The sequence below is a fragment of the Lutjanus erythropterus genome, chromosome 14, assembly GCF_056507025.1.
Source record: "Lutjanus erythropterus isolate fLutEry1 chromosome 14, fLutEry1.hap2, whole genome shotgun sequence".
In the NCBI taxonomy this organism is placed as follows: Eukaryota; Metazoa; Chordata; class Actinopteri; order Lutjaniformes; family Lutjanidae; genus Lutjanus; species Lutjanus erythropterus.
The window spans coordinates 30,336,226-30,352,517 of NC_139330.1; the positions used below are offsets into that span (position 1 = coordinate 30,336,226).

The 16,292-nt window shown below is 32.9% G+C and overlaps 1 protein-coding gene across 2 annotated transcripts in view; it reads right to left on the reverse strand.

Moving 5' to 3' along the window:
• itsn1 (intersectin 1 (SH3 domain protein)) overlaps window positions 1–16,292 on the reverse strand; it is a 101,179-nt gene continuing 84,887 nt past the window's right edge. For both annotated transcript variants that reach the window (XM_084736468.1, XM_084736467.1), the window contains 13 exons: window positions 6,067–6,168; window positions 5,877–5,958; window positions 4,913–5,011; window positions 4,718–4,801; window positions 4,062–4,145; window positions 3,639–3,770; window positions 3,471–3,551; window positions 2,293–2,414; window positions 1,870–1,952; window positions 1,666–1,749; window positions 1,373–1,437; window positions 781–889; window positions 1–662 (listed from right to left, as the gene is read on the reverse strand). In XM_084736468.1, coding sequence (XP_084592594.1) covers window positions 514–662; window positions 781–889; window positions 1,373–1,437; window positions 1,666–1,749; window positions 1,870–1,952; window positions 2,293–2,414; window positions 3,471–3,551; window positions 3,639–3,770; window positions 4,062–4,145; window positions 4,718–4,801; window positions 4,913–5,011; window positions 5,877–5,958; window positions 6,067–6,168 — 1,276 coding nt within the window. In that variant the 3' untranslated portion in view covers window positions 1–513. The remainder of the gene's footprint in view (window positions 663–780; window positions 890–1,372; window positions 1,438–1,665; window positions 1,750–1,869; window positions 1,953–2,292; window positions 2,415–3,470; window positions 3,552–3,638; window positions 3,771–4,061; window positions 4,146–4,717; window positions 4,802–4,912; window positions 5,012–5,876; window positions 5,959–6,066; window positions 6,169–16,292) is intronic.

Below are 16,292 nucleotides of genomic sequence, written 5' to 3' on the forward strand. Positions count from 1 at the left end.
GATCTGATTGGTTGAAGTTACCCCTGTGTTAGACGTGATAGACAGATATAGGGTTCATCCCATCACCTGCCCAGTGGTTTTTCAAAGTGCTTGCCCTTTTCCAAACTGTTTGTAAGGACGACTCTCCAGATGTTCCTGTGTAACAAACCATCTGGCAGGTTAGGTTAACCTAGTGGAACCTCAATCAACTTAAATATAATAATGTAATAGAGTTACATCTTAAGTTAACCAATATTAGCAAAACACTAGCCACATAGCTGCCTAACGGCTAATTATTCAGCTAGTTAACTAGTGTTCTGCTAACATTAGCTCTAACTTAAGATGTGACTATATATCACCATCACTTTTACAGGTCCCCCAGCAACATCTTCTAAACATCTAAACAGCCTATAAGCACTATGCAACTGAACCAGACCAAACTAAGAGAATCTAGACCAGTCCAGTCTAACCCAGCCCAACTGTCTCTTAGCTCCTTTTGGTCCAATCCACTACAGTAAACTCTTGTCCAGGTTTTTACGGTTCTTCAAACAGCTGGAGGTCCAGCCTGACGACGATCTCTCCTGTGGGAACCTCGTGGAGCAGCAACCGTTTCGTGATTGGTCCTTTAGAGCCCTGGTCCTTCTTTATTTCAGCCAACCGGATCTCCGTCCTGCCCAGGAAGTCTGGGATGGGGGTTGGGGGAAGTCAAAAGGGGAGAACGTGTGATGAGCAAGTAAAAATAAAAAGCCATTTATTGATCTGGAGAACAGACCTGCAAGAAAATGTTGGATGATTACTGACCATCAGGTGAGAACTGGTCTCGTTCAAACACAGTGACACAGAGGACGTCCTGTTCCAGGTCCTTTATAAAAAACTGACAATTGGAATTCCACTTGGGATTCAATGTGTCCTACAAAGAGAGAATAGGAAGAGAAAGGCAGCAGCATTGAGGATCTGATAGACAATTAGAGATATCTCTCCTTGTGAGCTTCCACTTAAAATCTTTATCGTTACTAAATAATAACACATCATCAGCATAAAGGAGGCTTATTTGGTCAGCAGACTTGGACCAATGCAGAGCTTGGTTAAAGAATAAGACCTATATTTAAGTCAGCTCAGAATTGAATTGGACCATCAATCAATGTAAAATAGTTATAACTATGAAATATGCTGGCAAATGGCTTAATGTTATTGGTAACAACAACAACAACAACCTAAACTGAAACCATACGGGGAACCCAACTAAATTTTCAGACCTTTTTCTGTTACTGGTCCTTAAAAGAGGGTAAGTGATGGAAGAGAAACAATAAATCTCTGCAAACATTTCTTTATCGCTGATCAGTAATATAAGAAGGCTGAATAAACATCAGAAATGTGTTTACCACAGTCATACCTGTAATGTTTTTGTGATATGGCACTGTGAACCCATGGTTACCTCACAGTATGGGTTACTTTTTCCTGGAAAAACAGATACAAATGCCTGTTAGCATTATTAGCAACGTTTCAACATTATAATGAATGGGCATCACTTGCCGAAGATGCTAACACCGCTAATAGGCAATTTTTATTTTAGCAGAAAAAAAGTAAAACTTTGTTTCATTTCACATGTTTTTTAGTAAAGATAGAGACTGTACATAATGAAATGAAGGTCTTTTTCAAAGGTCGGTAAAAGGAGTGTGTTCATACCATGGGAGCGACAGGGTTTGAGCTCGATTCCCTCCACAATATTGACCATCAGTCTACCGATACCTGTAGCCCTCTGAGAACGCACTGAGACACAGAAAAGACAGTTTTTATTAATTGGGTATCATAAAGATTGGTCAAATCTTGACAGTAAGTTTGTAACATTTAACAAAACATTCAGGATGGAGGGAAGAAAAAGAGAGATACCTAGATACGCCTTCTCTCGCTTCTTCTTTTCTGTCTCAATGAAGAGTTCTGACGCTGCCTTAATTTTCTGAACCCACGCCGTCCTGAATACCACAAACACACAAAAAAAAAAAAACACATGAGAGCAACTACAGACACTTTTAGCTCAGGTTTAATCACAAATGTTAGGAATGATGACCAAAACTAAGAAATTAGACAGCTTGCGCAAAATCTGTGCTTTAACTTTGGGTTCCCTTGTGTTTCAGAACTGTGGATCATATACTCAGTGGTGGAATGTAACTAAATACATTAACCCAAGCACTGTACTTAAATACTAATTTGAGATAGTAAAGTTTGCTAGTGATGTTTTTATTTCACTAAGGTTTTGAATATTTCTTGCACCACTGCATGTACTGTACATGTGTGTCCATGTGTTTTTATTACCTTTCATTGATACTTTCGGCTCTGAGTGTGTAAACTCTGTCTATGTGAGAGATGTGGAACAGAGGTTCATCTCCTGACGGGTCTGTTGGCAACTTCACTAACACTTCATTTAGGAAGATTGGCTGAAAGAGACGAGAAAAAAACGTTATTATGAGTTAGTGTAAGTCATGCAGGGGGTATAGATACATTTACAGTAGGGCCATCAATTCAAAATAAATTCTACTTCAGTCTAAGTGAAGTACATATATGTGCAGGTTGCCAAAAGCCTAATTTAAGCATTTCCAGCATTTAACACAACAGATATTTTATTTTGAAGTTGGCAACTATATATTTTTGTGATTGCATATTTCCATTGCAAGATTTGAAACAATGTAAATTGGTGGATAAAAGATAAAGTTAGTGCCTAAATAAAAATAAATAGCTTTTATGTAAATTTCAAAATAGTCTATGATTCTGTGTCAGGTTGGGCAGTGAGGAGAAAAAGAATGCAACAGTATCACTGAAGGTACGATAATATCACAATAAAAAGTCAACAATATATTAAAAAACAAAGAAAAATGATGTGCATTTTTTGTTCGTATAAAATTAGTTTTTCATTTTAATTTAAAGTGCTTCTGCTTTCCCTTTTTTTAAAAAAAATAAAATAAAAGTAGACGGACATTTACAAGAAACTGGCATGAACTGTCTTTGGCAATGAATGTTTGAATTATGTACAGTTTGTACAAACAAAACACAATCAATGCAGCAGTCAGTTGCAGCCGTTTTATAAAATAAAATAAGAATAATAAAACAAAAAATTAACTACATAACATCATGGTTTAAATCACAATATTCAATATATTATTACATCCCTAAAAAACAGCAGTTGAAGTAGCTCATTACAGCTACACATGTTACTGTAAGTAATTTTTTGGGGTACTTGTACTGTTATGAATATTTTTTCAAGTCTGTAATTTTACCCTTACTTAAGTATGCATTATGTAATTTTTTTTTTGAATTTTTGTAGCCAATAAGGATATCTGATAGTGAACATGCCAATGAAAAAAACAAACAAAAAACAAACAAACAAAGTGCTGCAGGAGTCACAGGGTTGGAAAGGTGATCCTGTATTAGTGTGTGTGTGTGTGTGTGTGTGTGTGTGTGTGTGTGTGTGTGTGTGTGTGTGTGTACGGTCTTACTGTCTTATACATGCGGTACTGCAGGTGTGTTTTCGAGGAGAAGACTTTGTCCGAGCCTGACGAGCCCAGAGGTTTGGTCACCTGTGAGAGGAACAAAGAGGAAGATGGATTTAAGGACAGGAGCCTTGAACTGTGCAGAAGAGACACACAGAGGAACGTCGGGCTCACCTGTGTCAGCAGCAGGAAGTCATTGAACAGGAAGCCGTAGAGCTCCTTGCTGCTCTTGGCTTTAAACAACTTCCCACTGTGGAGGAACTTCCTGGGACCCAGACAGTTGGTGACCGAGTTAAACACCAGTTGCTGACGGACAGTGAGGGAAAGGTGATTATTTTCTTCTGTCTGTCAAAGCACTTGAGAAAACTATTTGTAAAGGTGCTATATAAATAAAGTTATTATTATATTTATTAATGTTTTAATAATTTACTGTCTGTTCTTGTTATTTTTTTTGCTGTTGTTCTATTAAACTACAAGCACATATATATTTTGAGCATGCAAGATCATAAATACTCCCCTAACATACCCTGTAAAAATTAAATATAAATGAAAACAATTTTTGTTATGTGTGTGCACACATGCATGTGTTGCAGTCACCTCAGACAGGCCTTCACACTGGACGTGAGCCTGAATCCACTCCAGACGATCTGAGTTCTCCTTCTCCCTGACGCCCTCATTCACCTACAAACACAACAACACACATTCAGTCAGTCATCAGTCGGATGTGTGGGTGTTTATTTAATCTGTTACCTCTGCTGAGGAGGTGATATTTTTGGTTTAATTTGTTTGAATGTAAGCAGGGTTACGGAAAAACTCTGAGCCCTATTGTTATGAAATGTTCATTAATATTGCGAGATAAGTCAACTGTAAAATCAATGAAGAAAGAAATGCAGGTTTGTGAGAAATAGGCAATGTCTAAATTCTACTGTTCCAAGTCATTATAACCAAAATAAGCCTATTTAAACACATCCAGATAAAATGGCGATTGTGCTTGAAGTGCCTTTCTAGTTTATTTGTTTGTACATTAAACAATTATTATAAAAGATATACCATGTGCACAAAAACATTCACATATATACAAACAGACTTTTACCCACATATACTCAGATATACATTAATCTAAAATGCAAATACTAAAGGCATGTACAAAGACTGTCCTAAAAATAGGCAAAATTTATTTAGATGACAAAACATTTTCCTAAATATCAGTTACAAAAGTTGATGTGTGTGTGTGTGTGTGTGTGTGTTTTCACCTGTGAGCACAGCTCCTCTGCTTTCTCCAGAGCAGCTTTCAGGTGGCTGTGGTCTGGATGTGACTCTGGAGTGTTTTCTAAGATCTGAAATCAACAGACAGAAAAGTAAGACAGCGGGAATCAAAACTGCATCAGTGGCTCGAATGCTGAACTGATTTTAAGTCTTAATACAGACACTGTGTGTGTCGTACGTACGTTCTTGATAATGAGTGGGTAGCGTGTGACTCTCTGCATGGGTTTTAGCAGGAAGCTGGACAGAGGCATTCCCTTACACCTGGGGTCCATGGCCAACCTCTGATGGAGACAATCACAGACACAGCATTTGAAATACTGTTCAGTTAGATTTTTCATTTTTAATTTTACAAATTAAAATGAGATGTACTAAATGCTAGACAAGGGGTAACCCCATCCCTACTGCTAAAGTTAAATAATGTTTAAATATTTGTGCTATGAAGTTGCAGTTTCTTTGAGGTGTAATGTGTAAGAATTGGCCACTTGTCAAATTCAAAGGAGGCAAAGGAGGCATAACTGCTAACTGTGGCTGGTATTAGCCATGCAGCTAGTGGTCCTGTTAGCTGACTCTGCACCAGACTGGGTGTTTGGACAGGATGTGGAGGGTGTTTGGGCAGCAGCCTCTCAGGAAACACAGTCAGACTGGGACTGAACACCGCCACAAAGACTGACAGAGGCCAGTTTGACAACGTGGCACATACATGGTGGATAAGCCCTGGGGAGCTCGCAACCAAACCCGCCAAGAAAACCATCTCATTGTTGTCGGACTGAGGTCAGAATTGACGCTACAGTGACCCACTATCGCAGGGTGGAATGACGCTAGCTGGTTAGCATGCTAACATCAGTAGATATCTCTGCTACACAATACATAGATGTCTCTGATATAATGTCAAAACTGTTATTTCTTCACCTTCTGTTGATAATGTTAGTTAATTTTTAAACTCTTATTGCACCTTTAAGACTGAATATTTGATTGATAATTCTTTTATAATCATGTAAGATTCTAACATGTTGCTTATAGAGACTAATTTAAGTCTTCTAATAAAATAAACCCCTCTCACAGTAAAATGCTGCACATACAGTGTGTGTGTGTGTGTGTGTGTGTGTGTGTGTGTGTGTGTGTGTGTGCAGAGTGTGTGTTTTATACCTTGAGGAAGTCTTTGATCTCAGGGTTGTCGTCCGTTTTCTGCTGAATCAGCGTGGCTCCGTTCAGCTGACAAGAACAGAATCTGATCACAGAAAACATTTTACACATCACTTTTACAGAAAGACATCAACTGACCTCCTGACTGATTAAATGTGGGGGAGGGGTGGGGTTAAAAGACAACAGACAGAACCTGATGTACGGCTGCATGTGGGGCAGCTGGTTGGTCAGGATGTCACCAATCATCTTCACCGGCATCCGATCACCCGACATCTTCTTCCTCACTCTCAGAGCCCTGCAGGGACGATAAGAGCACGGATCAGAAGTTTGGTCTGCTGTGTCACTACAGGCACAGACACAAGGCGTGTTATTTCCCTCATTTCCCTCAACATTTTATGTTTTGTTTTTTGTAATTTTTTTCTCATTTTAAATCAAGGTTTAATTTTCCTTATTCAACAAATGGCTCCACCAAACAAAACATTGTCACATGAGGTGCAAATTACTGCCACATCTATTGATTAAATATCCACAAATACGTTTTTGATTGGTTAAATTCGTAACAGGAATTAATCGCTTAATGATTATTCATTAACTTCCTAACTACAAAAGCTCGGTAAAGTTGGAAAGATATTCACAGATTCGGACTTCCGGCATCAATAACTCATTAGTGATACGTTGTCAAAACATAAACGAGGCCTCTTTCCCATCGTTGTAAGGTAGACAATGTGCTACAAGCCCAGTTTTATCAAAAGTAGCTGTCTTTCAAGCTGCAGAAACAACATTGGTGTCTATGAGCAGCCGGCTGTGAGACGAGTGGATAGGGACCGTCTGCAAATTGCAAAACCGCTACAGCAGCGAAGAGAAACACTACACAGATATTCAATAACTTCACTCTTAGACAATGTAGTGTCACCAAAATCACTGCAGCCATCAACTGGATGCTGCTGATCATACTACAACTCTTGGTTTGATATTAAAAGCATTTTTTCAGAATTTTAAGAAATTTTATTAATAATAAAATTTAATAACTTCTCTTTTATGTACTGTAGTGCCACCAAAATCACTGCAGCCATCAACTGGCTGCTGCTGATCATACTACAACTCTTGGTTTGATATTAAAAGCATTTTTTCAGAATTTTAAGAAATTTTATTAATAATAAAATTTAATAACTTCTCTTTTATGTACTGTAGTGCCACCAAAATCACTGCAGCTATCAACTGGATGCTGCTGATCATACTACAACTCTTGGTTTGATATTTTTTTTAAAAAAAATCATAATTTAATTGAGGTTTTATTAATAATAAAATGTAATAACTTCTCTTTTATGTACTGTAGTGCCACCAAAATCACTGCAGCTATCAACTGGCCCCTGCTGATCATACTACAACTCTTGGTTTGATATTTTTTTTAAAAAAATCATAATTTAATGGAGGTTTTATTAATAATAAAATGTAATAACTTCTCTTTTATGTACTGTAGTGTCACCAAAATCACTGCAGCCATCAACTGGCTGCTGCTGATCATACTACAACTCTTGGTTTGATATTAAAAGCATTTTTTCAGAATTTTAAGAAATTTTATTAATAATAAAATGTAATAACTTCTCTTTTATGTACTGTAGTGCCACCAAAATCACTGCAGCCATCAACTGGATGCTGCTGATCATACTACAACTCTTGGTTTGATAATTTTTTTTAAAAAAATTATAATTTAATGGAGGTTTTATTAATAATAAAATGTAATAACTTCTCTTTTAAGTACTGTAGTGCCACCAAAATCACTGCAGCCATCAAATGTCCCCTGCTGATCATACTACAACACTTGGTTTGATAATTTTTTTTTTAAAATCTATTACAACACTTGGTTTGATATATTTTTTAAAAACCATAATTTTATGGAAATTTATTAATAATAAAATTTAATAACTTGTCTTTTATGTACTGTAGTGTCACCAAACTCACTGCAGCCATCAACTGGCTGCTGCTGATCATACTACAACTCTTGGTTTGGTATTAAAAGCATTTTTTCAGAATTTTAAGAAATTTTATTAATAATAAAATTTAATAACCTCTCTTTTATGTACTGTAGTGCCACCAAAATCACTGCAGCTATCAACTGGCCCCTGCTGACCATACTACAACTCTTGGTTTGATATATTTTTTTTAAAAATCATAATTTAATGGAGGTTTTATTAATAATAAAATGTAATAACTTCTCTTTTAAGTACTGTAGTGCCACCAAAATCACTACAGCCATCAAATGTCCCCTGCTGATCATACTACAACACTTGGTTTGATAATTTTTTTTTTTTAAATCTATTACAACACTTGGTTTGATATATTTATTAAAAATCATAATTTTATGGAATTTTTATTAATAATAAAATTTAATAACCTCTCTTTTATGTACTGTAGTGCCACCAAAATCACTGCAGCCATCAACTGGATGCTGCTGATCATACTACAACTCTTGGTTTGATATTAAAAGCATTTTTTCAGAATTTTAAGAAATTTTATTAATAATAAAATTTAATAACCTCTCTTTTATGTACTGTAGTGCCACCAAAATCACTGCAGCTATCAACTGGCTGCTGCTGATCATACTACAACTCTTGGTTTGATATTTTTTTTAAAAAATCATAATTTAATGGAGGTTTTATTAATAATAAAATGTAATAACTTCTCTTTTAAGTACTATAGTGCCACCAAAATCACTGCAGCCATCAACTGGCTGCTGCTGATCATACTACAACTCTTGGTTTGATATTAAAAGCATTTTTTCAGAATTTTAAGAAATTTTATTAATAATAAAATGTAATAACTTCTCTTTTATGTACTGTAGTGCCACCAAAATCACTGCAGCTATCAACTGGCCCCTGCTGATCATACTACAACTCTTGGTTTGATATTTTTTTTTAAAAAAATCATAATTTAATGGAGGTTTTATTAATAATAAAATGTAATAACTTCTCTTTTATGTACTGTAGTGTCACCAAAATCACTGCAGCCATCAACTGACTGCTGCTGATCATACTACAACTCTTGGTTTGATATTAAAAGCATTTTTTCAGAATTTTAAGAAATTTTATTAATAATAAAATGTAATAACTTCTCTTTTATGTACTGTAGTGCCACCAAAATCACTGCAGCTATCAACTGGATGCTGCTGATCATACTACAACTCTTGGTTTGATATTAAAAGCATTTTTTTCAGAATTTTAAGAAATTTTATTAATAATAAAATTTAATAACCTCTCTTTTATGTACTGTAGTGCCACCAAAATCACCGCAGCCATCAACTGGCTGCTGCTGATCATACTACAACTCTTGGTTTGATATTAAAAGCATTTTTTCAGAATTTTAAGAAATTTTATTAATAATAAAATTTAATAACCTCTCTTTTATGTACTGTAGTGCCACCAAAATCACTGCAGCTATCAACTGGCCCCTGCTGATCATACTACAACTCTTGGTTTGATATTTTTTTAAAAAAAATCATAATTTAATGGAGGTTTTATTAATAATAAAATGTAATAACTTCTCTTTTAAGTACTGTAGTGCCACCAAAATCACTGCAGCCATCAAATGTCCCCTGCTGATCATACTACAACACTTGGTTTGGTAATTTTTTTTTTAAATCTATTACAACACTTGGTTTGATATATTTTTTAAAAATCATAATTTTATGGAATTTTTATTAATAATAAAATTTAATAACTTCTCTTTTATGTACTGTAGTGCCACCAAAATCACTGCAGCCATCAACTGGCCCCTGCTGATCATACTACAACTCTTGGTTTGATATTTTTTTTAAAATCATAATTTAATGGAGGTTTTATTAATAATAAAATGTAATAACTTCTCTTTTAAGTACTGTAGTGCCACCAAAATCACTGCAGCCATCAACTGGCTGCTGCTGATCATACTACAACTCTTGCTTTGATATTAAAAGCATTTTTTCAGAATTTTAAGAATTTTTATTAATAATAAAATTTAATAACCTCTCTTTTATGTACTGTAGTGCCACCAAAATCACTGCAGCTATCAACTGGCCCCTGCTGATCATACTACAACTCTTGGTTTGATATTTTTTTTTTTTAAATCATAATTTAATGGAGGTTTTATTAATAATAAAATGTAATAACTTCTCTTTTAAGTACTGTAGTGCCACCAAAATCACTGCAGCCATCAAATGTCCCCTGCTGATCATACTACAACACTTGGTTTGATAATTTTTTTTTTTAAATCTATTACAACACTTGGTTTGATATATTTTTTAAAAATCATAATTTTATGGAATTTTTATTAATAATAAAATTTAATAACCTCTCTTTTATGTACTGTAGTGCCACCAAAATCACTGCAGCCATCAACTGGCTGCTGCTGATCATACTACAACTCTTGGTTTGATATTTAAAAAAAAAAAATCATAATTTAATGGAGGTTTTATTAATAATAAAATGTAATAACTTCTCTTTTAAGTACTGTAGTGCCACCAAAATCACTGCAGCTATCAACTGTCCCCTGCTGATCATACTACAACACTTGGTTTGATATATTTTTTTAAAAAATCTATTACAACACTTGGTTTGATATATTTTTTAAAAACCATAATTTTATGGAATTTTTATTAATAATAAAATTCAATAACTTGTCTTTTATGTACTGTAGTGTCACCAAACTCACTGCAGCCATCAACTGGCTGCTGCTGATCATACTACAACTCTTGGTTTGATATTTTTTAAAAAAAATCATAATTTAATGGAGGTTTTATTAATAATAAAATGTAATAACTTCTCTTTTAAGTACTATAGTGCCACCAAAATCACTGCAGCCATCAACTGGCTGCTGCTTATCATACTACAACTCTTGGTTTGATATTAAAAGCATTTTTTCAGAATTTTAAGAAATTTTATTAATAATAAAATGTAATAACTTCTCTTTTAAGTACTGTAGTGCCACCAAAATCACTGCAGCCATCAACTGGATGCTGCTGATCATACTACAACTCTTGGTTTGATATTTTTTTTAAAAAATTATAATTTAATGGAGGTTTTATTAATAATAAAATGTAATAACTTCTCTTTTAAGTACTGTAGTGCCACCAAAATCACTGCAGCCATCAAATGTCCCCTGCTGATCATACTACAACACTTGGTTTGATAATTTTTTTTTTAAATCTATTACAACACTTGGTTTGATATATTTTTTAAAAAACATAATTTTATGGAATTTTTATTAATAATAAAATTTAATAACTTGTCTTTTATGTACTGTAGTGTCACCAAACTCACTGCAGCCATCAACTGGCTGCTGCTGATCATACTACAACTCTTGGTTTGATATTTTTTTTAAAAAATCATAATTTAATGGAGGTTTTATTAATAATAAAATTTAATAACTTCTCTTTTAAGTACTATAGTGCCACCAAAATCACTGCAGCCATCAACTGGCTGCTGCTGATCATACTACAACTCTTGGTTTGATATTAAAAGCATTTTTTCAGAATTTTAAGAAATTTTATTCATAATAAAATGTAATAACTTCTCTTTTATGTACTGTAGTGCCACCAAAATCACTGCAGCTATCAACTGGCCCCTGCTGATCATACTACAACTCTTGGTTTGATATTTTTTTTAAAAAAAATCATAATTTAATGGAGGTTTTATTAATAATAAAATGTAATAACTTCTCTTTTAAGTACTGTAGTGCCACCAAAATCACTGCAGCCATCAACTGGCTGCTGCTGATCATACTACAACTCTTGGTTTGATATTAAAAGCATTTTTTCAGAATTTTAAGAAATTTTATTCATAATAAAATGTAATAACTTCTCTTTTATGTACTGTAGTGCCACCAAAATCACTGCAGCTATCAACTGGCCCCTGCTGATCATACTACAACTCTTGGTTTGATATTTTTTTTAAAAAAAATCATAATTTAATGGAGGTTTTATTAATAATAAAATGTAATAACTTCTCTTTTATGTACTGTAGTGCCACCAAAATCACTGCAGCCATCAACTGTCCCCTGCTGATCATACTACAACACTTGGTTTGATATTAAAAGCATTTTTTCAGAATTTTAAGAAATTTTATTAATAATAAAATGTAATAACTTCTCTTTTATGTACTGTAGTGCCACCAAAATCACTGCAGCTATCAACTGGATGCTGCTGATCATACTACAACTCTTGGTTTGATATTTTTTTTTAAAAAAATCATAATTTAATGGAGGTTTTATTAATAATAAAATGTAATAACTTCTCTTTTAAGTACTGTAGTGCCACCAAAATCACTGCAGCCATCAACTGGCTGCTGCTGATCATACTACAACTCTTGGTTTGATATTAAAAGCATTTTTTCAGAATTTTAAGAAATTTTATTAATAATAAAATTTAATAACCTCTCTTTTATGTACTGTAGTGCCACCAAAATCACTGCAGCTATCAACTGGATGCTGCTGATCATACTACAACTCTTGGTTTGATATTAAAAGCATTTTTTCAGAATTTTAAGAAATTTTATTAATAATAAAATGTAATAACTTCTCTTTTATGTACTGTAGTGCCACCAAAATCACTGCAGACATCAAGTGGATGCTGCTGATCATACTACAACTCTTGGTTTGATATTTTTTTAAAAAAATCATAATTTAATGGAGGTTTTATTCATAATAAAATTTAATAACTTCTCTTTTAAGTACTATAGTGCCACCAAAATCACTGCAGCCATCAACTGGCTGCTGCTGATCATACTACAACTCTTGGTTTGATATTAAAAGCATTTTTTCAGAATTTTAAGAAATTTTATTCATAATAAAATGTAATAACTTCTCTTTTAAGTACTGTAGTGCCACCAAAATCACTGCAGCCATCAACTGGATGCTGCTGATCATACTACAACTCTTGGTTTGATATTTTTTTTAAAAAATTATAATTTAATGGAGGTTTTATTAATAATAAAATGTAATAACTTCTCTTTTAAGTACTGTAGTGCCACCAAAATCACTGCAGCCATCAAATGTCCCCTGCTGATCATACTACAACACTTGGTTTGATAATTTTTTTTTTAAATCTATTACAACACTTGGTTTGATATATTTTTTAAAAACCATAATTTTATGGAATTTTTATTAATAATAAAATTTAATAACTTGTCTTTTATGTACTGTAGTGTCACCAAACTCACTGCAGCCATCAACTGGCTGCTGCTGATCATACTACAACTCTTGGTTTGATATTTTTTTTAAAAAATCATAATTTAATGGAGGTTTTATTAATAATAAAATTTAATAACTTCTCTTTTAAGTACTATAGTGCCACCAAAATCACTGCAGCCATCAACTGGCTGCTGCTGATCATACTACAACTCTTGGTTTGATATTAAAAGCATTTTTTCAGAATTTTAAGAAATTTTATTCATAATAAAATGTAATAACTTCTCTTTTATGTACTGTAGTGCCACCAAAATCACTGCAGCTATCAACTGGCCCCTGCTGATCATACTACAACTCTTGGTTTGATATTTTTTTTAAAAAAAATCATAATTTAATGGAGGTTTTATTAATAATAAAATGTAATAACTTCTCTTTTAAGTACTGTAGTGCCACCAAAATCACTGCAGCCATCAACTGGCTGCTGCTGATCATACTACAACTCTTGGTTTGATATTAAAAGCATTTTTTCAGAATTTTAAGAAATTTTATTAATAATAAAATTTAATAACCTCTCTTTTATGTACTGTAGTGCCACCAAAATCACTGCAGCTATCAACTGGATGCTGCTGATCATACTACAACTCTTGGTTTGATATTAAAAGCATTTTTTCAGAATTTTAAGAAATTTTATTAATGATAAAATGTAATAACTTCTCTTTTATGTACTGTAGTGCCACGAAAATCACCGCAGTCATCAACTGGCTGCTGCTGATCATACTACAACTCTTGGTTTGATATTTTTTTAAAAAAATCATAATTTAATGGAGGTTTTATTAATAATAAAATTTAATAACTTCTCTTTTAAGTACTATAGTGCCACCAAAATCACTGCAGCCATCAACTGGCTGCTGCTGATCATACTACAACTCTTGGTTTGATATTAAAAGCATTTTTTCAGAATTTTAAGAAATTTTATTCATAATAAAATGTAATAACTTCTCTTTTATGTACTGTAGTGCCACCAAAATCACTGCAGCTATCAACTGGCCCCTGCTGATCATACTACAACTCTTGGTTTGATATTTTTTTTAAAAAAAATCATAATTTAATGGAGGTTTTATTAATAATAAAATGTAATAACTTCTCTTTTATGTACTGTAGTGCCACCAAAATCACTGCAGCCATCAACTGTCCCCTGCTGATCATACTACAACACTTGGTTTGATATTAAAAGCATTTTTTCAGAATTTTAAGAAATTTTATTAATAATAAAATGTAATAACTTCTCTTTTATGTACTGTAGTGCCACCAAAATCACTGCAGCCATCAACTGGATGCTGCTGATCATACTACAACTCTTGGTTTGATAATTTTTAAAAAAAAAATTATAATTTAATGGAGGTTTTATTAATAATAAAATGTAATAACTTCTCTTTTAAGTACTGTAGTGCCACCAAAATCACTGCAGCCATCAACTGGCTGCTGCTGATCATACTACAACTCTTGGTTTGATATTAAAAGCATTTTTTCAGAATTTTAAGAAATTTTATTAATAATAAAATTTAATAACCTCTCTTTTATGTACTGTAGTGCCACCAAAATCACTGCAGCTATCAACTGGATGCTGCTGATCATACTACAACTCTTGGTTTGATATTAAAAGCATTTTTTCAGAATTTTAAGAAATTTTATTAATAATAAAATGTAATAACTTCTCTTTTATGTACTGTAGTGCCACCAAAATCACTGCAGACATCAAGTGGATGCTGCTGATCATACTACAACTCTTGGTTTGATATTTTTTTAAAAAAATCATAATTTAATGGAGGTTTTATTAATAATAAAATTTAATAACTTCTCTTTTAAGTACTGTAGTGCCACCAAAATCACTGCAGCCATCAACTGGCTGCTGCTGATCATACTACAACTCTTGGTTTGATATTAAAAGCATTTTTTCAGAATTTTAAGAAATTTTATTCATAATAAAATGTAATAACTTCTCTTTTAAGTACTGTAGTGCCACCAAAATCACTGCAGCCATCAAATGTCCCCTGCTGATCATACTACAACACTTGGTTTGGTAAATTTTTTTTTAAATCTATTACAACACTTGGTTTGATATATTTTTTAAAAATCATAATTTTATGGAATTTTTATTAATAATAAAATTTAATAACTTCTCTTTTATGCACTGTAGTGTCACCAAAATCACTGCAGCCATCAACTGGCCCCTGCTGATCATACTACAACTCTTGGTTTGATATTTTTTTTTAAAATCATAATTTAATGGAGGTTTTATTAATAATAAAATGTAATAACTTCTCTTTTAAGTACTGTAGTGCCACCAAAATCACTGCAGCTATCAACTGTCCCCTGCTGATCATACTACAACACTTGGTTTGATATATTTTTTTAAAAATCTATTACAACACTTGGTTTGATATATTTTTTAAAAACCATAATTTTATGGAATTTTTATTAATAATAAAATTTAATAACTTGTCTTTTATGTACTGTAGTGTCACCAAACTCACTGCAGCCATCAACTGGCTGCTGCTGATCATACTACAACTCTTGGTTTGATATTTTTTAAAAAAAATCATAATTTAATGGAGGTTTTATTAATAATAAAATGTAATAACTTCTCTTTTATGTACTGTAGTGTCACCAAAATCACTGCAGCCATGAACTGGATGCTGCTGATCATACTACAACTCTTGGTTTGATATTTTTTTTAAAAAATTATAATTTAATGGAGGTTTTATTAATAATAAAATTTAATAACTTCTCTTTTATGTACTGTAGTGTCACCAAAATCACTGCAGCCATGAACTGGATGCTGCTGATCATACTACAACTCTTGGTTTGATATTAAAAGCATTTTTTCAGAATTTTAAGAAATTTTATTAATAATAAAATGTAATAACTTCTCTTTTATGTACTGTAGTGTCACCAAAATCACCGCAGCCATCAACTGGATGCTGCTGATCATACTACAACTCTTGGTTTGATATTTTTTTAAAAAAATCATAATTTAATGGAGGTTTTATTAATAATAAAATTTAATAACTTCTCTTTTAAGTACTATAGTGCCACCAAAATCACTGCAGCCATCAACTGGCTGCTGCTGATCATACTACAACTCTTGGTTTGGTAAATTTTTTTTTAAATCTATTACAACACTTGGTTTGATATATTTTTTAAAAATCATAATTTTATGGAATTTTTATTAATAATAAAATTTAATAACTTCTCTTTTAT